Below are 26,049 nucleotides of genomic sequence, written 5' to 3'. Positions count from 1 at the left end.
CCCCTTCCCAGCGACGCTAGTGGTGACGCTACTCATTATACCGGGTTATTATACCCGGCTACCTCAATTTCTAGAGTACTCTGTACTTTCGCTTACGATAGTACTTTTGCACAAGCGGTGGATGTCCCGCGAGAGAAATTCCTGTGTAAAGATGATTGTCATCATCAGTCTACGCGTTTTCCCAGCTGCTGCTGTCGTCTGCTACGGTAGTCGTACGTTCGCTTCTGCGCGTTCAAATTTCAAATTTCCATTGTCCAATCACGATGTAGATCTCGCGGGCCGATGAGTAGCGCCCCTAGCGGATCGTGTGGGCGGGCTCCTCATAGGGGTTGCCGATTATGACATGGTCGCTATAATCTAGTAGACCGTCGATATAACAGATAATGGGCCAGAGTGAATGAATGGCCGCGTCTTCACGAACGAGGCCTTGGTATGTCGATGACCGGGCTGGGCAGTAATAGTAATACTTTGTATTATTATACTACTGCGATTTCAGGTATAAGCAACGTATCCACCAACATTATTGTCCATATTTGTATTGTATTTTGCTTGTGCCAATTTTTGTTTCCCTTATATCGTGCAGTTTTTCTTATCACTATTGCGTATAATTTTTGCAACCTTTCATTCCTTTAGTTTCACATATCTGTAAATTGCAATAAGTTATTAGAGACGTGCCTGTAATTTTAGGTATCAGCAATCTATCCACCAACATTATTGTATGTATGTTCTGTGACCTACGTGTGCATTACGTAAGCTGCGAGTATATTCTCTATTTCCTGGGTATCCGTCGTTTTCGGCATTATGTAGAACCTTGTGAGCGCGCTTGAGGCCCTTGCCCAAGAAACTTGAACCAAGGCCCATGAGGCTGTTCTTGGGCACGTAATAAAAAGCGTTATTACTATTACTGTACTACTTTTGAGTATTTGTATCATGTATAAATACTCATTCTACGAAAGTATTTGTATCTGCAGTGTACTACACAAAATTGAAGTATTACATTTATTATATATTCTAGATGGTGTAATACTTTTTTGCGGGGTCAGAGGTCCTGTCTACAGAGGGTCACCGCTGACCTTTATCGGTAATTTTCCTGTGTCCAACATATTTTTTAGATACAAACACAGCCCCCTATTATTCCCTTACCCCAAATTCTGCTAGTGAGAGCGACATCAGTGCTATAGAGGTTACTGGACGTTACTCCTGCATTCTTTCTAGTTCATCGTCAGTAAGGATACATTCGCTCACCGGAAGTCCTTAGGGTGGTGGGAGACGTCAATGTCGAGGACGAGGTTTCGAGATGTAGCACTTTCCCCGGACACTCCCTGCTTCTTCTGCAGGTTGCTCTGACCCGCCATAGAATGGTGTTGGTGGATAGTTGCCAGCAGGTCAGGACGGCCATCTTTAGACGTCGCTTGTAGCACGGACTGCAGGAAAGAAAGAAAATTTTATATGCACACGGGTAAACGACTTCGAAGATTATCCCCTGGTAATATATCCCCAGGTATCCCCATGTATAATGGTCGTATGGTATATCCCCAGGTATAATGGTGGAAATTATCCCCAGTCCTACCCTGAGGTTCGTCCAACTTGTAGCCGCACAAGTGCCGCACCTTACGTGTAAATCTACTCACAGTTATTATTGGTTGGTCCTAACGATAGTTGATGATCACCCGAGCGAGACTAAACTTATTATTATTATAAAATAGGAAACTGTCCCACAATTGCGGGCCATCCCATCTAAAAGTTGGCTTGACCTGCGTACTCGCTGGCCTCCATTGAAGCAGCGCATTCCTCCTGGTTTTGTCAGAACATCCGTTGGCCCCGAGCTTTCGAAAGAAGTATCCACACTTAGGTTTTTCCACGTTTTAGGTCAATCGATAGTGTATAAGTGGAATGGAAGCGCAAGAGCGCCACATTTTTTTTTCTGGGGGACATATTTTCGCCGTGCTGGCTTCATGCAGAATGCATTGGCGTGCCTTTTTCCTTCTATTTGCCAAAACAATGGGTTCCCCAGAAAGTAGCCATATCAGGTATGAAAAGTGAACCTGTCCTGTACGCTTTGCAACTTTGTCCGCAACTGTACACTCTTAAAAATGAACTTCACCGCATAGCATGCTCCTAGCCAACCATCATCTCTAATGATATCGTTATCTGCCCTGATTTGTTGAAAACTGGAGGCGTACGCCTTTTTGTGACAATTATGAACAGCATAAGTGTCACGAAAAAGGTGTGCGCCTCCAGTGTTCAACAAATCAGGGCAGATAACGATATCGTTAGAGATGATGGTTGGCTAGGAGCATGCTATGCGGTGAAGTTCATTTTTAAAAGTGTAGGATGGCCCAGTTTTTTCCCCACGACGAAAGAAGGGATGATGGGGGGGAAGCGGGGATATGTTTATTAAAGATAAGGAAAGGGGGAAAGGTCAGACAGGCCAAGGCCGACTTGCTATTCGCAAAAGAGAAAATAGAAAGCAAAAGAAAAGCAAGAATTTTTGTATTAATCGATATAATTTGTTTATATCTAACAGTCATTTTTACTTCTGAACTGCTCTCAACGAGAGAGAGAGGGAATAGAGTGCACAATAAGTGCCTTGGCGAGGCTCCAAGCTTTGACGCCAAATAGGCGACCCTCTCCTTTCTCTCTCGCTCACCTTCTTTCAAGGCAAAAGCGAACGAAGAGCGAACCGAAGGACCAATGAAACGCGAGTGTGCAACGCAAGTTGGGTTGAAGCGGCCGCGGGAGATTCACGCTCGAGCCAGTGCAACTTTTTCTTCCACGAAAACAATCAGCTGAATTCGCTATTAAGCGCCGGTTCCTTGTCAGACAGCACCAAAGACGGGGTACTGACACCAGTGATGGCCAGTAGTTAACTACATGTAGTTAAACTACTAGTTAAACTACCTGATTGTAGCTCAAAAAGTAGTTATCAACTACTTGCAGAAATGTAGTGTGCAACTCCTAGTTAAACTACTATTTCGGGTAGTTAGGTTACTGCAGGCGCCAACTACTTCCGATTTTGCCGCAAGCTTTACGGCACGATTGCGCTCCCGACTTTTACCTTGAGCTACTTGTTTGATGAGAACGGAGGTGCAGAGCAATTGTGCCGTGCATGTGTACTAGATCTTCACTTTTATCGCTGCTTGCGATTCATATATAGGTGTCCAAGAACACTATAGAATGGGATTGGCGTTGACGGACAACGTTAAGTAGTTAAAGATGTAGTTAAATTACGTTGCAGTAGTTAAAAAAGTAGTTTTAACTACCTCCCCTCAAAAGTAGTTGAACTACTAGTTAAACTACTCCGTCACGAAGTAGTAGTTATAGTTAAACTACTGTAGAAGTAGTTATTGGCCATCACTGACTGACACACGACATTCAAGTTCCGCTATCTTTTCGGCCACCTCGCTATCACACAGCAGCCGTTGAATGCAGGTTCGCACCCGTACTCTTTGCAATTCAGCGATACTGTTTGGTTATGTGACTATCAAAGTATCCCTTCAGCATGCTTGGGGAAAAATTGGTGGCGGCATGACGGAACCAATAAATGCCACCGAATTTCGAAGCGTAGCCGCGGGCAAAGACGCTCACCGCATGAGTCCCTAATGTCCGCCATTTGCAAACAAGGCAAGGTGAGGTCAACATGGCGCCATCCAGGGTGGCTTCAAATATGGCTACCGCTTTATCTCTCTATTACCCTCTCTATCTCGTTGACTGGTCTGCTTATCAATAGGTCACCGGTAATTTCGTGCGGAAATGACGTCAGTGTCTTCGCTTCCGTGTCGAGCGCCTCACAGGTTCCGATAGGCAAGGTGCTTTGTGATCGCTGCGTGTTTAAAATTGGTTTCCCAGTCGCTTCTGAAGCAGTATGGGAGGCTGTTGCCCTGTTGTGAAGGGCTGATTATTCCCCTCAGGACTACAATGCCAGGTATTGGCACAGCGACGGTAATGCCAAGTACTTCTCCTACATATGAATGTATGGAAGAATATGAAACCCACAACATCAAAAACGAATTTTTGACATTTTGATTTTAACCATTTTTTTTTTCAGCTGCAGCTGAAAATCGCTGCTTATATACACACGTGACGCACGGAACCCTCCGTGACGTATCACTTATAGCCCGCGATTCCTATTTCCTGTCTCTTCTTCGCTAACATGGCCGCCTCGCAATGCGTCTCCGCCGTGACTGGTATTTCGCGTCGTACGTTGGCGATTTTGCTTCTTGAAGAAAGCGATGAGTCAGACATCAGCAGGGCAACGTTGGGAGATTAGGAGGACCTTCATGTTGCGTAACATGGGGTGGTAGTGGAACATGGGTACCTCCTTCTTCTTCCTCCGTCTCTGGACGCCATCCACCAATTGAGATTGGCCAGAGCTAAACTCCAAGTTGGGCGTAGGTGTTCCAGTCGCAGATTCGGATCACTTGCTTTAGGCCAGATCAAGCCGCTCCATTGCGGAGTCTGCCACTTGCTCTGACTCTGCCATTGGAATTCAATATGAGATAAGGTGAAGAGAGATCTTAAGGACAAAATGTGAGCTGAGGGCGAAGGTCGCGAGGGTATTTGATCGCCATTTCCTTTCTCCGCGAGTATGGCAGACTTGTCTACTGATCTTATTTGGCACTTTGTTCTGGTATCTCGGGGTGAAAACAAAAAATACTCTGCCGGTAGTACGTGTACCAACAACCGACACTATAATCGATGATGGATTGGATACGTGCTCAACTGTCAATATTCAGCCATTGTCTACGGCGTTCCATCACAAATAACTGGTGAGTACACGGTTTTGATGCAATAATTAAAGATCGCGTAAAGCTACACAAAAAGCTCCTGAATTTTGCTGTTAGTCTTGACGTTGCGCACCTCTGTAAGGTCTATAACGGCGGCTCTTTCAGCAGTAATACCACCACCAAAAGTATTTGGAAACCATTTGCTATGATGTCGCGCGCATTTCTCAAAAAAAAAAAAAAAAAGAAGAAGAAGAAGAAAATTTGATTTTAAGATGATGAATGGGGAGTTTCATCGCCAGAGGCGATACTCTACCCCATTGCTGATGGTGATGTGGGGAATGAAATAATGAGCCCCTTCTCAAAACAGGTATCGAAGTCGATTTAAAATGAAAAGGAAAAAAGTATAGCTGTACGCGCAATGTCTTTCTTTCGCTGGAAATAGACAAAGTTTGCAGCACAGCGTGCACGCTATCTGTAGATTGAAAAATAACTGTACAGTGAAGTGGCCACATAGATTTCTTCAATTGCTTTGCACAGGGTATCGGCGGTTCCACTACCCGATACACCTGCAGGGTCGTTGTCCCACATTATATTTTGACATTTTAATTATAACGGACAAAAATTCGGCGCCATAGAAGACATCCGTTTCCTTTTGTGCGTTGACGGCTTTGCGGTTTTCAAAAAAAAAAAAAAAAAAGAAGAAAAAAGCATCGCTCCAGCATAACGTGAGAAAAAACAAGGAATAAAAGAACGGCTGGTCTTCCAGAAACGTGCTTTCTCCTCGTCCTTAAATGAGACGGAAAACAAGAGCTCAGCATTGCCCGACATGTATACATTTAGTCCGCTGAAGGAGTTAAACTATACAAATTACAAGTACGTTGCAGGCAACTTCGACCAAGTGGTTGCAACGTCACCACTACCACAGCCGCCACCACCACCACCACCACAAATTAGGTGTACCACAAAGCAGCTCCTGGAAAATTTCCTCGCCCTGAACTGCATGGCGATGAATAGTTTCGCTGCTTGTCACGGACCGGCACTTAACGCGAACAATGCCGCGACGTAGCTGATACGCAGATCACGTGACGGTGCACTACGGGTACATTTATGTTTACGAGTACATCTCACCAACGCTTGAACTAGTTTTTCTTTTCAGTTCCTATCAAGTGTCCGCAATAAATTGAAAATGAGTGAGCCTCGTCGCTTCATTTGTCCAGGAAAGATTGAGCGCAAATGGATACCCTTTCATCACTCCAATGAAAACAAAGTCACCGTCGCCACACATTGGTGCAGAACAAAGACATTCAATATCGTGTGTCGTCTGTGCGAATACGATCTTTCCATTGCGATAAATAGATTCACTTCCTGTCTGGGTCATCCTATATTGCCCGTTTCCAAACACTGTGGCGGCACCGCCGTCGATGAATTTATGAACGGTTTTTGCCAAAAAAAAAACAAAAAAAGACTTCTGTAAAAAAAAGAGCGAAGGAAAAAAAAAGTAGGTGTAAGAGTTGTACTTTTTAGAAACCTCGCGAATATTGTGCATTTCCAACTGAGTGGAATAGCCACCCGACAGAGACTCGGGGAAGGCACGTTGGACGGGGGACACTTGACACCTCAGGGGGTCTTCGCGACCAGATGCTCGCTTGCAATAAATCAGTAAGAGTGGGCCAAGGAAGATGCAGTGTCCAAAGTTGCATGGTGCACGGGTTGACAGCTTGGTCCGTTACCCATAAATACCGAGTAGTGGGCGGACAATTAGGAGGTGCCTGGTTCGGTGTAAATTCAAACTAGGCCAACCATGAGTTGGAGACGTTTGAACCGGGCTTCTGCGATTGGTGTTTGGTGGCGGGGGTTGTGTCTCAAATGTCACCCTTTTAAGCGGAGGACACACGAAAATCCGTGTGTGGAAGCCGTAACGACTTGATGAAGAAGAGGCGAAAGCCCCGTGACTTCAGTCGCTATAGTATTGTCTTGAATATAGTTATGTAAATAACTATGTAAATAAAGCCCAGTTATTGTTCGAAAATACCGCCTGTCGGACGTCTCTTGGGAATATCTCCGATCTGTGAGCTACATCAACGGACCATCTTCCAGCAACAACGGAAGAAACTTTACTGTAGGGTTTGTAGTATCAGGCGTTATCGTTTTCTAATAATATAATAGGGAGTTTTCGTGAACCGGCGTTGTCGGTCGGTCTGTGGATAGGTCGGTGCATGGTCCAGTGACAAGGAACGGACCAGAGACTCGCGATAAAGACTTTTCGGGAACCGAAGGGGAACTACCATCGGGATACGTGTGGCGCCTTCCCTGTGGTCGTCATGTGTATATAGTCACAGTTGTGTAGTCATATGTACAGTCCCATAGTCATGCAACCCTATATACATTGTATCTTGTGCATTATAGCTAATTCCATCTAGTGTATTAGTGTGTATTAGTATTAGTATTAGTACTCGTAGTGTGCTCTATAGTATGAGTCGTGTAATAAATTTTCTCAAACACACAATAGAAGAAAAACACTTTTCTGATGCACCGTAAATATTCTTTCACAGAACCATAATAAGCGTACTGCCACACGTATATTCGGCCGATAAGATATTGTACAGTCTACGAAATCGAACGTTTAAACAGTTCTAAGTCACCACAGCATCCCCACATGAGAACGGCATTCAAAGTGCCGGCAGTCGTCTTTTCCCATATTTACTACGGCGAGTTTCTGACCTTTAGTCTGACTAACGCTGAACCAGGAATATTAATGCAGCGCGAGGTTTCCGAGGAACGGAAGTTTGTGAGGAACCATTACGCCATCCACAGAATCCTTGGCTGCTGCCAAGTAAATGGAGTCCATCGCAGTGGCGCCGGCCATGTTTCAACGTCGTTCGGGCGTCCCCAATAGAGAACCATCGGAAGCAAACCGATCGTGACCTCGAAGCGGCCAGGAAGGTGGCCGCGCGGAAAGAATAATCACCACGAGGTAAAGCGCATGCGCGTCGCTCCCTTCTCTCCCAACTGATCGTACCGGGTGTGCCCTCAACCGGTTTTTACCGGTCTTTACGTCACGCGACAACTGGGATCATGAGCGACTCCACAGTGGTCGGGTCTGTGGATTAATTTTGCCCACCTGAGGAATCTTTAACGTGCGCTGAAATCTCGACACACGGTACACTACATTTAACGTCCCTCGCGGAAGACGGCGGGCGTGTTTGAGCAACTTGTACCCTTCCAACAAGCTGCCCCCGTCCTCGGCAGGGTTTGAACCCGCGATCTATCGTTTTCTGAACTGCCCTTCCTTCCATCCTCGGAAGCCCGCCCAAAGCGTCAGACTGCAGAACTTTTTGAGGGTCCTCGACCCTCCAGGGCGCATATAAGATCATGCTGCTAATAAGAAAATAAATTAATGGGGCACTAAAGTGAAAAATTTTTTCTCGCAGAATGGAAGATGTCGTTACCTTGACACCCACGTAAAAGTAACGGGATTAATTCCATGCGTCGCTCGCGATTTATTAGCGAGAGAAACCGCAATTTACGCTTTCCATTTTTTTACTGCCTCTGAAGTAGGCCGACAGTGCGGAGCGGGCTCTCATTGGTCTCCTCAAACGATTTGTCCAATCATGGCGGGAGATCGTTTGATGCGACCAATCCGTGGCCTTCTCGCATTGTCGCGCTTCTTAAGAAGGAGAGGGCGAGAGGGAAAACTTTAATTGCAATTTCCTTCGCTCATAAATCAAGAACTACGCGGTGGATTAATGGTGTTCCTTTTTGCGTTGGTGCCAAGGTGACGGAATCTTTAATTTCGCGGGGAGAAATGTTTGCACCTAAGAGCCCGTACCACCAGCAACAACAATAATGTTTTAACGATGGTGGGGCGATGAAGCTCCCCATTCATCATCTTAAAAATCAAGTTGTTGTTGTTCACGATGATTGTGACATGAGGTGATTCACCGCAGGAATTGCCGACCTCTTATTCCATTCTAATCGTTTTTCTTAGAAACGGGCTATCATGTATTCCTTAGTGTCTTTTTTTTTATCTTCAAGTGTTTTGAAGTAGCCGGCTCCTGTGTTTTGTAGCAGCCCCCATGTCAATATTTTTCGATTTTCTTTATTCGAACTCTAACTGTTTTTTTTTATTTTAAAAAAAAGGCTATGAGAGCAGCATAGATTCCTTTATTGCTAAAGGTTCATAAATTCTTTAATTTCGGGCTTTCGGGCGCAAGTGACACAGCAGATGGGGAGACCATCTTCGTTGAAAGTGTATCTATTTGTACAAAAAAAAAAAAAAAAAAAAGGAATTCTGCGACGACCTTAGCGGTTCTTTGGATCTCCTACCCCTCGAGTGAAAAGTGAATGTCCGTTGAAACATCCGCCGCCGAATTTTCGTATGCAAATGAATCGAAACTGCGCGCCTCCGGTGCACATGACCTTCGCCGCCGGCGGTTTTTGTGGACCACAAAGCGGTTGATCTCTCCCGCCAGATGTGCATGCACTCACTCCAATCATTTCCAGCGCAACAAAGCACGGAGCACAATTTGGCGAAGGATATTCGAACCAGCGGGCTCTCTCCACGGCAAAAAAAAAAGTAGAATGGTTTTTTAAGTGTGCGTTCGTCTATTGGAATCGAGCAACTGGAAAGTCGAAAAATAGTCGACTCTCAGTGGGCGAGAATGCCACGCGTGGCTCTCGTGACATTATTCACGCGACAGTGACTGCGGAGGGAGGAGGAGGAGGAGGAGTGTCGTTGGGAGGAACCGAGAGGTCTGCCTGCCTGATTAGGCGGCATGTTTCTCGGGAAGGGAAGGGTGGTGGAGAGGAAGAGAGGAAAGGGTGAAGTGGAAGACCGAGCGGAATCCGCTCGGGGGGAGGATAGCTGCGTCCATGGGCCGACTTCGGGGGAACTGTGCCGGCATACGCCTATTACACATCTGAGGGAAACCCAGGAAAAACCCCAGACGGCACAGCCGGCCCGCGGATTCGAACCGCGGACCTCCCAGTCTCCAAGCACACGCGTTACCGCTGCGCCACCGGAGCTGGTGACAGCGACTGCCGTTCTGAAAATTCGAGGATTCAACATTAGAGGTGCTCGCGGGTCGACTGCCAGCGACTGTCCTTTCGACGTGGGTCGCCGAAGCCGATGACGTACGATGACTTTCATACGCCACGACTCCGACTCTTCTCCCATTCTGCTGTCTAACTAGGTAATTAGTCATACAACTACATGCAGTCATGTAATTAGTGCAATATAATTAATGTAATGAGTGTCATGTAGTTAGTAAAATGTAACTAATGTAATTAGTGTCATGTAATTAGTAATTAGTCATTTAGTTCGTCACTTAGTCGGATAATTGTAAATTACGAGGAAATTGGTCGTACAGTAGTTACATACCCTCTTCGAGAGAATATTCGCTTGGCTGCACAACTAACCTGCAAATACGGTATCTATGCTGCTGTCGCAGCTTTTTTCTAAAAATAAAAAAGTACCTAACGAATAAAGAAAACGAGCGTGCAAATTACGGAGCACACATACACACATATGACAGGGGATGCAGAGAAAGGGCATGAGCGAATGATGGATGAAGTAAATGGTGTACTGTACACAGGGTCAGGCTTCCAGGTATACATTTAGTTCCCTCCAGTCTCATTTGGAATTGCAACGCGTTAGTGTTTTCCGGTGGTGTCGTTCTGAGCGAACCCGAATGACCCGCTCCATTATTGCCACACTCCATTAAAACAGTGGAGCAACGTGGCAACTGCTCGTTAGGACGCCGAAGGAGAGACACGGTGTAGGGTTATTTTCCCTGCGTACATCGCGCTAGTGCAGTGAAAGCACGCTTTACAGGAGACAGCTCAGCCCGATGGAAGCACTTCACAGTCTACTATTATAGAATGTATTCTGCATCAGAATCGCACGATGTAACGCTGTACTCTGGAGAGGAATTTAGCATGTGCCCACACCTTTATGTTAGTAGAACTGAAACACGGACACTTTCGACGCAAGTGCGTCTAGTTGGGTCCAGCATTAGTGAACGCAGAACTCCAGCGGATGAAATTAACGATGAAAAATGAAAGTCATGAAAAGGTTAGCCAGCTGTAGGACTCGAACCGACTCAGTTTCTTTCATGTTAATGTTTCCTGTTCAACTCCAGCGGGTGTTCGGGAAAAGGGTATCCGACGTTTTGAAGCCGAAAAAACCCATTCTTCAGGAGTGATTTTAGTGGACATTGGTAACCGCTTTTATTGTATCGTGGTATATTGTTCGTGATTCGTGTGATTCGGCATGTCATGTTGTGTTCAACAACGCCACGTTGATTTTCAGTCACGTGACGGAATCCATCGATGTGTACCCGGGACAACGTTCCCGCAGACCGGTTAAGGTTTCCTCGGGTTGATTGTACGATGCCAGGATCCTACAAACAGTCTCTTTACCGTATTAGCTTCAAGATCGGTCTTGCTTTCCAGAGTAATGTTTCGAAGCCAGCCACCCTTTCCCTTGCTAGATGTTGCAAACAACCATGTTACAACCTATCGCGCAGATTTCCACTTGAGATTAGATAACTTGGAGGTTGGAAAGTATTTGCGAAGATTACCCATCTGTACTTGGGAAGACTTTCTTGACGATTTCCATCCGCCACTGTAGCCCAGTACGGTTGGAGTCCTTAATTAGAAACACGTCTCCCACTTTGACGTCGGTGGCTCCCAAGCCCTTCGAATAATATGCGGAGCGCAGTTCGGCCAGGTATTCTTTGTGCCACCTGTTCCAAATCTGTTCGAGGTATATGCTTGCTGCCTCCTCTACGTGGCTCTTAGCAGATCTAAGGATCGGTCGGAGTTCCTTGGCAGACTCGCTGGAGGGAGAGCCAAGTGAGTTGACGGTCATGACGTTAAGCGACGCCACATTGTCATGTCGGCCGGTGTTAGAGGTGCGGGTTCCCTGTGCTCGTTGTAGGCAAAGGTTAGCGGTCTGGAGTTGAACGCCGCCTCGACCTCCGTAAGTAGTGTTTGCATGTCGGTGAGGTTTAGCACGTTCTTCCCGAGCGTTTTTCGGATGGCAGATTTTACTGACTTTACCAATCGTTCATAGAATGCGCCTCATCTCAACAGATAAAAGGAACCAAACAAAAACGGAGGCAGCTAAAAGGGGGTGAACCTGCATGGCTTCTTGCTGTTCTCTGTGTTGTCCTTTAGGCGGGGCAACTTGGCCGAGAGCGCGCGCCTTGACGAGCGACGGTTTTTCTGGCGATTGTGACGTGTTTTCGGGTGTCAAATTTGTGTAGAAACATTGTGAGGTTAATGAGGGTTAATGAATGCTAATTAATGAGGTACACTCATAGAAAACACCTGTTTGGGTAGTAAAAACCTTCACAAGTGTGTGGCGCAGAAGGTTCCCAATTTTTATCTCACGCGCGTTTTTAGAAAAATAATTAGGGGTCACTCTCTCGTGCAACACCCTGTGTGTCAGAGAGGATAAGAAATAAAGTTTTGCGTTCAATTCCACATTTATAGCTGGTCTCGCGTTACAAATTGTTCGCACAGAGCATCCCGAAAGAATGAATAAAGGGTCAAGAGGTGGATGTTGTCGCGTTTGCGCGACCCGTGGGTGGATTGAGTCGAGGTCAAAGCAAGCTGGAAACGTACGCATTAGCCTGATAGTAGAGTGGAGCGGCGTTGGCACAGAGTAAATGTTGCGTTTTCCTTCGCTATTTGCTCAACCTCCGCAGTTTACGTTCCAGAGTATTAGCCTGATCCCTGCTGCGAACGTCAGTCCATCGGAGTGCGTCGCACATCCCAGACGGAGATCCGGGATTCTATATCCAGGTTATATTAATAACTTTTCAATCAGTTCCTGCTGGCGCCAACCTAGTCACGCTTCGCTGCGCCTAGCAGATGTATGCGACGCGAAGTTCGTTTTTTTTCTTTTCTTTTTTTGTGCAACCGTGGAAGACACTGAGCACGTCCTCGTGCACTGTTCTAGATAAACGCCTCAAAGGGCTATCATGAAATCTGCTCTCGACCGACTGGACAAGTGGACAATTTTCACCTCGTAACAGTGCTGGGTCCTTGGCCACCTGACAAGATGGAAGCTGCCTTGTCAGTTGTGACATTTATTCAGAGCTGTGCGATGGAGTCAGTTTAGTATTAGGACCGTGTGATTCATTGTGAGTTGTACCGGTGGTTTGGCCTTTTGCCGATAGCTATCGCGAAAGCGGCGTTTTTTTTCTTGTCTATTTTTTCCCCCTTTGGGTGGGGGTCTGTTTATGGGAGTGACCGAATTTGTCGTGTGACGAATTCGATCTCTCCCTATTTTTGTCGTCAACACCAACATCGTTTTTTTTAAATCGTTTGCTACCTTCCATCGATTGTAGTCGTTCAAGCTCCCTGCTCTTCAGCCACTATTGTGAATGATGCAACTGAGTTCGTATTTATCCTTGCCTAACAGCGGCGTCTGCGGTACTACTTGAGTGGCCGTGATTGAAGGTTGTTCTTGATTTACCTTCAAATTCCATTATACTGCACGCAAGCTTTCTGACTGTTGGGCATGCTGGGAACGCCGCCATCACGGTAACCATAATGCCGTAGTTATAATGAGATATCTCTTTAACCTTTGGTCATACTCCCGTAACTGTCCCGTAACTGTGTCGAGTACCACTCTTTAAAAAGTTCTATGCTGAAACATTGTGATGCCTTCCTTTTACGAAACACGGGTTTTGTCGCAGCGTGTGCGACGTCCCACGCATTTTTAATCGGCTTTATTCTCTCGACTTTTCCGTGATTCAACCCAAATCCACACTTAAGAGTCAATTGCGTCTGCAGTTCTATTGCTCCTATTGTACGCTCAAGTGTGCACTACATACCTTTGATATTTTATTGTATCTTGAAAATGAATCCCAGAAAGGTCCCTTGTACCTCGTACCTCAGTTTCGGTGGGAATATGTGTAAGAGAAGGTTACCCGGAGGGGTTGGTCAGGAAAAATCAGGACCGGCTATACATGCCGTTTTCACCGCTTCCGGTTTGGTGCCAAAACGACATCCGGTTTCACACCAAACACGCTCTACGCCAACCACTGTGCCGATTGATACAGCTGTCGTTTCTGATTTGAGGAGAGAGAGGGTCGTATACGCCTTTTTGTGGAGATTCAAATTAGCACGCAAAAGCGTACGCCCCCCGTTTTCAACAAATCAGGAAAGCGAAAGATATAATTCTGCATGGCGGCTGGTTCCGAACGTCCTTAGTCGTGGATGGACCGGAAGTCCTCGCGGTACCGGAAGTTGTGGCGGGCACTTGTTTATGTTTACCCGAGAATGTCGTGTATACTGTGCATTAACGTGTTGTTGACTGTTAGCAAGTAAGTCCGGTGCCACCAATATGAAAGCATGATGGTTGGTGCGATACACCCAAATGTGCCGCACCTCAAGACAGAGGGGGGAGGCGAAATACATCCCCCCCCCGCCGTTGTTGGCCGCACACGACTGGGCATAGTCACGACAGAGTTTCACCACATAACACGTTGGAGGCCAGCCATTGCACAGAACGATGCCTTAATCACTCAATCAATCAATGACAACGGGAGGCGTACGCCTCCCGTTTTCAACAAATCAGGGCAGATTGCGATATCATTCAAGATGATGGTTGGCTAGGAGCGTGCTATGAGGTGAAGTTCATTTGTAAGATTGCACGAGTATCAAAAAAGGGCTCGTTCTCTACAAATCAGCCAGGTTGTGAGAGGACGACGTCACTCGGGGTGATGGTTGGAAGTTATACGTGTGATGGAGAACGCGTAATACTTTTAATTTGCCAGCAAAATTGCTGTTAAAGGGAGGGGGGACGGGAATATGTTTATTAAGAAAAAAAAAAAGAAAGCAAAGGGCTCGGGGTCGCGTCCGGTGAGGATTAATCTTCAATTCGTCAGGTAACATTGATCTACATATGCACATAATGAGTTGCTGCTCCCGATGGCCATGTAGCTGTTTTGCTTTTTGCTTTTTTTTTGTTACCACCCAATGTCATATCCCGCTCAGTTCCATCGCATACAGTTAGTTATAGTTAGTTATATAGTTATTTATAGGTATAGCTACATAGCTAGTTGGTTAGATATAGTTATATATAGTTATAGTGTAGTTAGTTATACCGTATACAGTGCAGTTACACTGCCTTGTTTGACGAGCAATGCGTATAGTTGCTGTCAACTTCTACACAGCGTTCCTCTTTATCTTAAATTTTAATTTACAAAAATAACTATGGCCAGAATTGGGATGAAAATGGTGACACAAGAGCATACTGAGGGCCGAGACTATAGAATAGATGAAATTTCTGAAATTGGACATCTCCACTTTACTTCGAGGGAAAACAAAGGAGTGGTTTTTTCCCTTCGAACTGAGAACCCGTATTGCTATGCGACAACACGCTCGCACGACTACACACGTTTATTGTATTGCTAATGAAGCACACATACCTAGATTAGATTGGATGAATTTGTGAAAGATGTTGAGTTGTTAGTGCTGACGGGGACAAGACTTGGCTACTCCAATATTCGTACGCTCTTTAAAAAACGGGTGTGTTCTAACTCCTTTTTGGGGAGTGCACCCTTGCCACCCATATCATTCCCTGTGGAGTCTACAATTACTCTCCATTACCCTCGTTAAGGAGGAGACTCCTTAGGGACAGTCCAAAGGGAGCGATATATGTGACAAAAAGGAGTTACAACACAACCGTTTTTTTTAAAGAGAGTGTTCCTGGAAAGTATACAGATAACAAATAAAACTGGAAAATAATAAAGAACACACACACACACACATATATAAATGGGATGATGATGTGGTGGGTCATTCTCCGCTGTTACGGCGGTACACTGCCCCATTGCGCTTGTGGAAGGGATGAGAAAGTGATGATGATGGAAAGGTGTCCTATTAGAGTTCGTCCATTAGTCCAGTGCTGGAGAGGAACTCAGCAACAGCTCGTAGGCCTTGCATCAGATGTGAGGGGCCCGACCATGGCCCGAGAATTTTGGCTAAGTCGAACTGGCGTTGATAGACGCGTTGGAGAGCAGATTCCACGAGGGAACGCTAGCGATCGTACTGTCCGCGGACCAGGAGGACGTGATAAAGGTCACCGCGCACACCACACGTGAAACAGAGGCTGGACGCGCCGACACCGAGGAGGTGTTTGAAAGCCCGTGTAAAAGCCACATTAAGTCTCATGCGGTGGAAGACTGTGGTGAAGGAACGCGGCGTTCGGCAGGGGAGAATAAGGGACAATGTGGGGTCAACGGAGTAAAGCAGAGAGTGGGTGGTGGGTGGGTGGGGATAGTGATGCTTGAGACGAGGCCCACATGACCCGGGATCCACTGGAAGATCCCGGGATCCCTGTGCGAATGAGCATATGTAGCTGCTTGTAGTAGATACGTAGATGTACAAGTGTATTAAATAGGTTCTGAACAGAAAAACTAAAACATAAAAACATGCATATTTGACCAAATTCTGTCCCCAAAGTTCTGCAGCCATAACGTAACGAGAGCTGCATATTTTGAATTCCGTATTCGCTGCTATAATAACCTGAATGAAGCTCTTTGCAATATTGAAGCAGTTATTTTTTAATAAGCATTCCAGCAATAATAGATGTAGAACCGAAGCAACGACGTTTTTATATCACATTTTCCCCATATTTTTCTTCCATCTGTCATCATCATCATAATAACATTTTTCGATATCTAGCTATGATGTTGCGATTAACTCTTAACTCGATATTATTATAACCAAGGTTCCAAATATTAGTGCACAGTTGCACCGGTCCAATTTTCGTTGCTGCAAGCGCCACCAGCTTAACTCGTATCCAAACACCTTGATATGTTTACGGTGATGCTATATCCCGTTATTTCGATGGAGTCATAAAAAACTACATTTTGGGTACAACTGAGAAGCGTATTTGTGTGTATGACAATCTAACACAAGGTATTGTTTAATACAGCATTTCACAAGAGCTGCTGAACTCGGGTCCCAGACCGAAACTGCATACTCAAGCTTCGGGCGAACAATGGACGTGTACAGGGCTAATTGGAGATGCTGAGGTGCCTGGTGAAAGGTGCATCTAATATATCCCAAAGTATGGTTAGTGTTGGTGGTAATATGCTCAATATGAGTTTTCCAAGACAAGTCTGACGAGATAAAAACTCCTAAGTATTTATATAGGAAAGAAACGAATCTAGCGTCGTATTATCAAGAGTGTATGGCTGGCAGTATCCAACGGTTCGTGTTATTCCCATGTGTTTACATTTGTTAATATTGAGCTCCATGCCCCAGGTGTCACCATGTTAGTACGATATTAAGATCAGACTGAAGAAGCTGTGCATCAGATTCCTGTAAGATTTCTTTGTATTCAACACAGTCATCAGCGAATAAGCAAATAGACGATGAAGATATACATTGCGGCAAGTCGTTAATGTAGATTAAGGAAAGAAGAGGACCAAGCACAGAACCGTGAGGCACACCTGATAAAACCGGGGCAAGACGAGAATCAATGTCGTTAACAGTTACGTACTGACTGCGATCAGAAAGGAAACAATGCAGCCATGATAGTACGTTAGTATCAATATTAAGTGCACTCAGTTTATGGAGGAGGAGACGATGAGATATCTTATCATATGCCTTCGAGAAGTCAAGAAATATGCAGTCGATCTGGGACCTCTTGTCAAGAGCAAGGCTCAAGTCATGTACGAAAGATACCAGTTGAGTTTAAAGTTACCACCCAGAAAGATACCAGTTGAGTTTAAAGACGATAACGCAGTCGATGAGGATAGACCGTCAGGAATCTTATTAAGGCGCGTGTATGGCAAAACGTTGGGATGCATGGATTCTTCCACGGCACTAGAAGAACTTTCCGACTTAATGGGTTGGTGGTGATCTTGCGCAAAGCTGACCTTAAACAGGATCTTTACGGTTCATATGCAGCACAGCAAGGGAGATGTGCTCAGTGTCAGCTAGTGTGTCACGGTGTTTTTTTTTCTTCTTCTTCTTGCACTAAAGCGCAAAATATTTCTAATAGCCGTATGAAAGGTGCCATTACGTTGACGCAATATAAAAGGAACATGATTCACTCGTTGCGTCGTTCCTGAACTTCGCTTTATTCTGACATCATTCGTCGAATGCGTCAAACGTAATCTGGTGTAGGGTATATGCACCCCCAGAGGTGGTACAACATATATGACATGGTGAACGTTTCTTGATTTATTTATCGATGCTGTCAATCCCTCTTTAGGCTATCTATTGGCAATTAAATGCGCAACAATACGACGCAGATATCAATAATAATTTATGCGCTTTTATTGCAACTCTTGGCAAGCGAAAAGCACTAGCTGCATTTTAGCTATACTTCATGACCTCTGCTACTGTTATAGCCATCCTCTTCAAGCACACTGCTTCCGATTTCATGTCGTCTGGCCTGTGCCTCGTTCGCCCTGTACTACAGTGTTTCAGCCCACTGTTGTTGACTCGAATGTTCTTAATGGCGCGTCTTTTGCGAAAGTTGCATAGAAAGCAGGAGGACCTCTGGCGCCTGTGTGTGTACAAAGCGAAACCTGGCGGTGACAAGCCGATTTGCAGCAGGCGGACGCACGCGCCATTAGTTACAAGAACAGGGAGCCTTTCCCCAACGAAGGCGATTAGCATCCTGCTTTGGGGTGTAGCCAACTTAAACGACCAACACTTATCTCGTTTAGTTGTTAGCCGGCGTAAAGTCTGCGGTGTGTTGTAACATTGTCCACGCTCGCACCTTATTGATTTTTTTGCTTGTTTTGTCATCGCAAAGTCCTCCCATGGACCGGCCTTCCCGTTAGTTGCTTTTATTTCAACGATCTTTGGATTTTTCGTGCTGTCAACAAGTTATTTGAAGGTGAACTTGCGAGCATCATGGTCTCCTTAACACCAGAGGAACGAGGTTCATCGGTTCCCATGCAGTACAACATCTTGGCCCAATATTGGCTGGATATCGGCAACACTAGTGAAACATTGGTCCAGGATTTTACCACTATTGCCTATGGGTGCCGAACTCATTCGTGCAATTCAATTTCAATTTCTCCCTGGTTTTCTTTTAAATAATCAATCAATCATCATTCGTGCACGCGGGCCGCATCGATTTATGGAAGAACTATACGCGGGCTGCATATTACGGCTTTGGGGTGCTATATATAACCGTTTTCTGATACAGATGGCACAACACAAAACAAAGTATGTATATCGGTTACTTATAGCGTTGCTCAATCACAGGGTCAGCAATCTTTTTTATTTGCTGTGTCATGAGGAAACATATGGCACATCTTGTTTTTAACTATTGCTTCAACATCGTGTGAAAGTGATTGCGAAATTGCAATCTTAAGGACTGCGTTGAGGTGTTCGTCTGTTAGCTGTGAGCGTAACTTTGACCTATTCAGGTTTCATCACAGAAAAAGCCTTCTCGCAGATGTATGCTGACACAGTTGTCACGAGAAACACCATCTCAGCAGAACACGCGGTGTGTGCGGTCGGTGAACTTGCTAAGGGACGGCGAGACAATCCGCTAAAAAGCATTAGGCGAAATGGGAATAGGCGAAATGGGAAGACACGAGCGATACTGCCCCGACGACCTTGTTATCGGCCGCGCCGCTCAAAGACACGGCCCACCCGGGGGCGGACCGCGTTATCAAGGGGCCCCTATCCGGTATATGAGGGACCGGCTCCCCATTTGCCTCCCTCTACCGCTTACGCGGATTTGAAGGGGGACCAAAGCATTTAGGGAGAGAGAGTGTGTGTATTGGCATCAAATGGAAGGCCGGAAAGAGTGTGTATTGTATTGTTGACTGATTAGATGAGTCACAAAATTAGTGAGCCCACGAAAAATCAAGAAAAGATCTTCCCGGAACAGCACCGCAAGCAGTAAACGAAAAGAGAGTGTATTGGCATCAAATGGAAGGCCGGCCACAGGGGCAGGCTTCCTGCAGCATCTCAAATAGACTCGAACAACATTCTGAATACCAACTCTCGCCCAGCGACTAAAGCTGTTCAGAGATTGCTATACGTGTCCGTTTCGCCATGCAAAAGTCCATGACACTGGAAAGCTGCAAGTGGGAGAACAACACGAGGATGTGGACACCTCATAGGTTAACATGGAACTTGCCATTGTCCACCCTGAAGAGGATGTCAGAGGTCATCCAGCGACGGTGAAACTCAACTGCTCCAAGCACAGCACGCTCCCTGCAAAGAACTTTGCGAATACCGGCGTTAACTAGCCGAATCACCTCCTGCACACTGCGGCTCTCCTGCGCGTGCACTCGTCGACAGCGTGAAATCCACACTTGGTAGTTGATTTCGACCACCAAGAGCACAAAATGCCGCCTATCCCGCTGGGAGACAGGGAGGGGGTACAGACCACGAACTGTGCTCCACTCAACATCCGTCAGGCTATAGGGGCCTGCTACACGATGCCACAGGGCACCCGGCAACAAACATAAACTGAAAGCATGTTCTGCTGACGCCCTGTACTCGCCGAAGGGACAGCCGGGTGAAGTTTACACCAAAACGGGAAAAACGCTCACGCAGCGGCAAGACGTCATGCGCTAAGCGCCACTGAAGACTGGCCCGACGGGCGTCCAGCCAGCCAGCAGTGGTCGTACGCCACGCTATGTGTGCTATGTGGCGCTGAATAGGCGTCGAGTTCGGGGGAGGCCGATTAAGCGCAAGAAGTGCCATGTAAAGGCGCCACATGGACATGATGCTATGTCATCATCAGGGAAAGAAGCTCGCAGGCTGCGCATTGCCACAACGTATGCCTTCAGGTGGGGAGCCACGTACAATCCAGTGTGGCGTTCATGCCTGCTTATAGCAATTCCTAACATCAATAATCCAGCCCCACACAGGAACATATGTTTCCTCATGTTTCAGCAGGCACGTTAGCTTTTTCTCTCTCTTTGCCCGTCCACCCCTCACCCTCTTGCCCTTTCCCGCGAGCCTTTCCCCTTTCCCCCTCCTCTCCCTCAGCCGGTATTTTGTCACGGCGAAAGGTGGCAACCCTACCTATGAGACGCGCTAGGTCCTTCTTTCTTCGCCACTTCTTACTGTTATATAGTTCGTCGAACCACATGCGCGTACCGCAGAGCACAGGAAACGGACGAAGAGGAATGTCAGCACAGTCCCCTGTGAAGTCGGTCCAGGACGCAAGATCCCCCCTCCCCCCCGTGCAACATGCCAACATGCCGCCAGGCAGACTGGAAGATTGCTCGGACCATAGCAAGCTACCACCACCACCGAAGGGAAACGGACATACTGTAACAGCCCGCGAAATATTGTCGAGGACGTATAGAGAAAATTTAATTTTCCATGTTGCCGGCGATGTTACTGCACACTTACCACGCTTCGGCAACACTTACGCTATTGAACAACGATTTCTCACTCATTGGAACATAATTTCGCCGTGCGAGCCTCCACTCTTAAAAATGAACTTCACCACATAGCACGCTCCTAGCCAATCACCATCCCGAATGACAACGTGCTCGCCCCCCATTTGTTGAAAACGAGAGGCGGAGCCTATTTTGTGCCATTATGTACGGCACAAAATAGGCTCCGCCTCTCGTTTTCAACAAATCGGGGGCGAGAACGTTGTCATTCGGGATGGTGATTGGCTAGGAGCGTGCTACGTAGTGAAGTTCATTTTTAAGAGAGCCCTTTCAACATCACCACCACCACCACCATCATTTTTAAGCGTGTCGTACTCGATGCGACGACGTGTGCTTGATCGTTATAACGTCAAAGTAACCGAGGAAATAGTCAGTTTTAGTGTATCGTACGCTATAGCCTTTACGTACGTAAGGGATAGCGTTGGTGGTTCTGTGCACGCGCAAGACACAAGAGAGAGATTTGCGCATCGCGCAGAACCACCACGCGCTATCCGTTACGTACGCAAAGGTGATAGCGTACGCTGCACTAAAACTATCTAACAGTGAGTTCTAGTAGATCGTACGCTATCGCCTTTGCGTATGTAACGGATAGCGTTGATGGCTCTGCGCACGCCCACAACAGAAAGAAAACTTCGCGCAGTGCGCAGAACTACCAACGCTATCTGTTACGTACGCTATCGCCTTTACGTACGGTGTACTAAAACTCTCTATATAGTTGACCCATTCTACGTGGGCTTTTATACCTCTTGCTTCCGGTATTCTGACCCAAGTGAACTCCGTTGGTACAACAGCATGCATCGCGACACTACAGACCTGCGTAATATTTCATGTAGACGTCCCGCCTAACGAAGTCGTGAATTATTCAGGTCGCGAAATTAGCCACATTCACAGCGCGCGAAACATCATTAGCAACAGTTTTAGGACAGAACTTCACTGTAGAACACGGCGGAAGGAAATCCGTTGCACAGAAAGGCGCTACCCCTCATGATTTGCGGAAAGCTCAAAGCGTACGCCTTTTGGTGACACTTACCATATAGCTGCATATAGGTGCCACAAAAAAAGCTTACTCCTCCGATTTTCACAAATCGGAGGAGAGAACCATGTCATTCCGGATGATGATTAGCTAGCTTCCCCCACCTCCCTTCTTTTAATGTCAGTCCACAACCTTCACACAAACAGTTGGTTGGTTTTAAGAAAAGATAAAATGGAGATTTCGGCTTCACTATAGCGTGAGGCCCGCAACTCCACATCACTTGCTCCAGTTACTTTGGTGGAAAACTCCTGTAATGCCGATGATGCCGATGCAGAGGACAAACAGTGACAACGTTCTCTCCCTCGATTTCATGAAAACGGGGGCCGTACGCCATTTTTTTCGCAATTCATAATACCAGAAGGGGGGAGGGGGTTAATGACAAAATCGGCTCGGCGTACGCCCCCATTTTCAGCAAATCAGGGGAAAGAACGATGTTGCTTGGGATGATGGTTGGCTAGCGCCGTGCTATGTGGTGAAGCTAATTTTTAAGAGTGCACTATCCCCTTTAGGGTTACGCTATTAGAAATTAATTTCACCGCACAGCACGCTCCTTAGCCAACCATAATCTGGAATGATATCGTTATCTGCCCTGATTTGTTCGGGAGGCGTACGCCTTTTTTGTGACAATTATGAACAGCATAAGTGTCACAAAAAGGCGTACACCTTCCGTTTTCGACAAATCAGGGTGGATAACAATATCATTATAGATTACTATGTTTGGCTAGGAGCGTGCTATGCGGTGAACTTCATTTTTAAGCAACTTCGACCCCCCCACCCTAATTTTTAAGAGTGTACACTCTTAAAAATGAACTTCACCGCATAGCACGCTCCTAGCCAAACATAATCTCGAATGATATCGTTATCTGCCCTGATTTGTTGAAAACGGGAGGCGTACGCCTTTTTTGTGACATTTATGCTGTTCATAATTGTCACAAAAAAGGCGTACGCCTACCGTTTTCAACAAATCAGGGCAGATAACGATATCATTCGAGGGTATGGTTGGCTGTGAGCGTGCTATGCAGTGAAGTTCATTTTTAAGAGTGTACGGGGAGAGATGCCGATAGTCGACCTTCTGTATGGCCACGCCCACGAGTGCGTCCGCGCCCGTCTGTACGAGAACCGCACCATTAAACTAATGTCAACAAGATCAGGACGCTTTCCCCACATTCAGTGATCGAATTAAAGATTAATTAAGAACAATTAAGAATACGTATGATTATGAAACGTGCGTCGAAAAATGAGGAGTGCAGTGCCCGTACAACTATACTCCCACGTGCTTCGCTGTTACCCTACCTGCTGCACTTTCAGGAATCCGTATGACGTCACTGGGATGTCGGAATCATCCTTCCAATCAGGTTCCACGCGTGGAGCCGTGCGGCAGCAGTGTTGCGTCATGGCTTGGGAAAGTTTCCGGAGGACATGCATCGGGGGCCCGGGCCCCGGCGGCCCTTATGCCCCCGTACGCTATTGCGGACCTGAGCGCACGCGTTAGTTACGGCCAAATGAAGACATAGAATACTCTTTCTCATCGATCCTAAGGCAGGACCCGCGTGCAGACGCCTCCGCCGCCACGCGGCGAAACAACCGTTTCGGGTGGAGACCCGAGCTTCGCTTTGGTCCGGCGGCTACGACTACCCCGTTTTGGATTACCTCATTTCCAAGGCGCGCCGCAAAATGCTGGCCGGGCTGGGTTTCATCATCACGTTGTTCAAACGTTCCCATTATTTTGGGCTTTCTTCGAACTTTCTGTGCTTGTCGTTTTGAGTCATGTTTCAACCGTCACTCGAAAGTGCGCGCTGTTCGGATTACTCTATCGTGTTGTGTTTCCACAGAGATATGGGGATATGCAACTGTGATGCGGTGGGAATATACCAAGGTAAATATAGCGGAAAAATCACAGTTGCCATAGCAGAAAATTTGCATATTTTCCAATGACTGGATGTCCTCCCTGTGAAATACGTACCGCTTTGTTCTCTAAAAGCAGATGGTGGTGCTGGTGCTGGTGAAACGGCCCGCCGTTCTCTATACGCTAAAAGCAGAACTTAACCGCATATTACGTTGCGCGCCAACCATTGCCACGAATGATAGGGTGATCACTTCTATGCTGTGGCTTCGATGTATGCTGTGGCTTGGCCGGCAATGCTTCGACTCAGCAGTAACCGCGTTTCTTTCCATTTTGTCATATTTTTCGGAAAACCCCCCAAAAAGAACCGGTTTTTTCCAAGCGATTCAAAAATGTACGGAAATTTTGCGTCTCTATGAAAGAGTTCAGGCAGGAACTGTTACCTTACAAGTTTAAAAGCAACATGGTTTTGCTTTTGATTGTTGCTTTAGCATTATGGAAATAATTCAGGCTCGAGAATTTATGTATTTCATGTAGTCGATGAACAATATGTGAAATAAATGAAGGTGAACTATATGGGTATACGTTCTCCAGAAACTGAAAATTATTATTATTTTTTTTCATTAAACAAATGTATCATATTCTGCTTCAAAACACTCTCCAGTTGAAGTTTTTTTTTTCTCCTTGGCTTTTTGCATTCTTTTTAAAGGAAGGATTCGAAAGGTTCGAGATTCGTAAGAGTCGTGGATTCGCAGAACCTTCCTTGGATTCGGATTGGCGAAATTCTGGGTTCGTCCCATCTCTACAATTAACGAATGGTGTCTCCAGTGGGGAGCGGAAACCAATAGGATAAAACTGTTCTTTTATAGGTAACTATAGGAACAGATAACCTAGTAGGTTTTCCTATTTTCTTGATGACTGCGCGATATCCCATGTAGATAAGTATAAATACTTAGGGCTTACCATTACGAGTGATCTCACTTGGTAAACTCAACTTGTTGTTGCATTTTAGTTCCCCTTTAAGGCATCGGCGGTGTTCCACAGGGCATTGACACTGGACACCCCAGCCTATAGTGTGCGAGGGGGAAGTGAGCTATAATTAATCACCTGGGACCAATTTGGGGCACCTGTAGCTCCGCAGAGCTTGTGCATGGAATACAACACTTTCGTTTTTTTTTTTTTTTTTTTCGTGTCATCCTTGCGATATTAATAGAAGTGACGCGGTGGGTTCCTGTTTTATCTCATCGGCAACAAATGATCTGGCTATTAATTGTACTGCGCTAATGTTGATGTTGATGATGATGTGACTTTCTACACAGGATTCGTCTTTCTTAAAGGGACTATGAAATTTCCCGAACCCCCATACTTTTTTTCGATGGAAACCGTTCTTCCCGCAGAGAAACTAAGCCACAAATTTTTCCGGACGAAATCGCTCCACTCTGCGAGGAGCGCGCGCTGGAAATGTCTCTTCCGCGTTCCTCCTCTCCCGCGCATATTTCCCTGCCGATGGTGTAACTGTACGCACCGCTCTTCGGTTCCCCGTTACGTCACCGGCGTTGCACAATGGCAAGTAATGCCGCGAGCTCGCGCTGTGGCTGCCGCCACTGCCGAAATCTGCCGATCGCGCGAAAGCTGGTGTCATGGAGATTTCCACTCCCGATGAACGCATACGCGGGATCCTACGGCGCATGCTCCTGGCGGGATTCCTCGGCTCGGCAACACGTCACGATGACGTGTTGCTGAGCCGGCCGTGGTCGCGTCAAGTTACCCGTTGTGTCTCCGCTCGGCAGCTCATCACGGCGCGGCGCCAGCTGTCCTTCCTTCGCCGCTCCGTTTAAATTCGCTCCCGAGAAATCCGCTCGCGCGACGAAAGTAAAATTTCGGTTCTAGACTCAGAAAAATGTCTTCTTTCAAACGAAACGAAGAAAAAAATCGTTTCATAGTCCCTTTAAAAGGGGTATTCCTCTGCCTTCTCGTAGTCATTCGACGGCTTCAGAACGTTCCTTTAAAGCTGCCAAAGAAGGAACAGACTCT

General features: G+C 46.3%; 1 protein-coding gene across 2 annotated transcripts in view; it reads right to left on the bottom strand.

Moving 5' to 3' along the window:
• Positions 1 to 26,049, bottom strand: part of LOC135368282 (cGMP-dependent protein kinase, isozyme 1-like) — a 169,927-nt gene that overhangs the window by 23,207 nt on the left and 120,671 nt on the right. For both annotated transcript variants that reach the window (XM_064601457.1, XM_064601456.1), the window contains exon 2: positions 1,246 to 1,424. In XM_064601457.1, the coding sequence (XP_064457527.1) occupies positions 1,246 to 1,355 (110 nt within the window). In that variant the 5' untranslated portion in view covers positions 1,356 to 1,424. The remainder of the gene's footprint in view (positions 1 to 1,245; positions 1,425 to 26,049) is intronic.

The sequence above is a fragment of the Ornithodoros turicata genome, chromosome 9, assembly GCF_037126465.1.
Source record: "Ornithodoros turicata isolate Travis chromosome 9, ASM3712646v1, whole genome shotgun sequence".
Classification (NCBI taxonomy): Eukaryota; Metazoa; Arthropoda; class Arachnida; order Ixodida; family Argasidae; genus Ornithodoros; species Ornithodoros turicata.
Note: the sequence above shows the minus strand (reverse complement) of the source record. Positions and strands in the feature narration are given on the sequence as shown.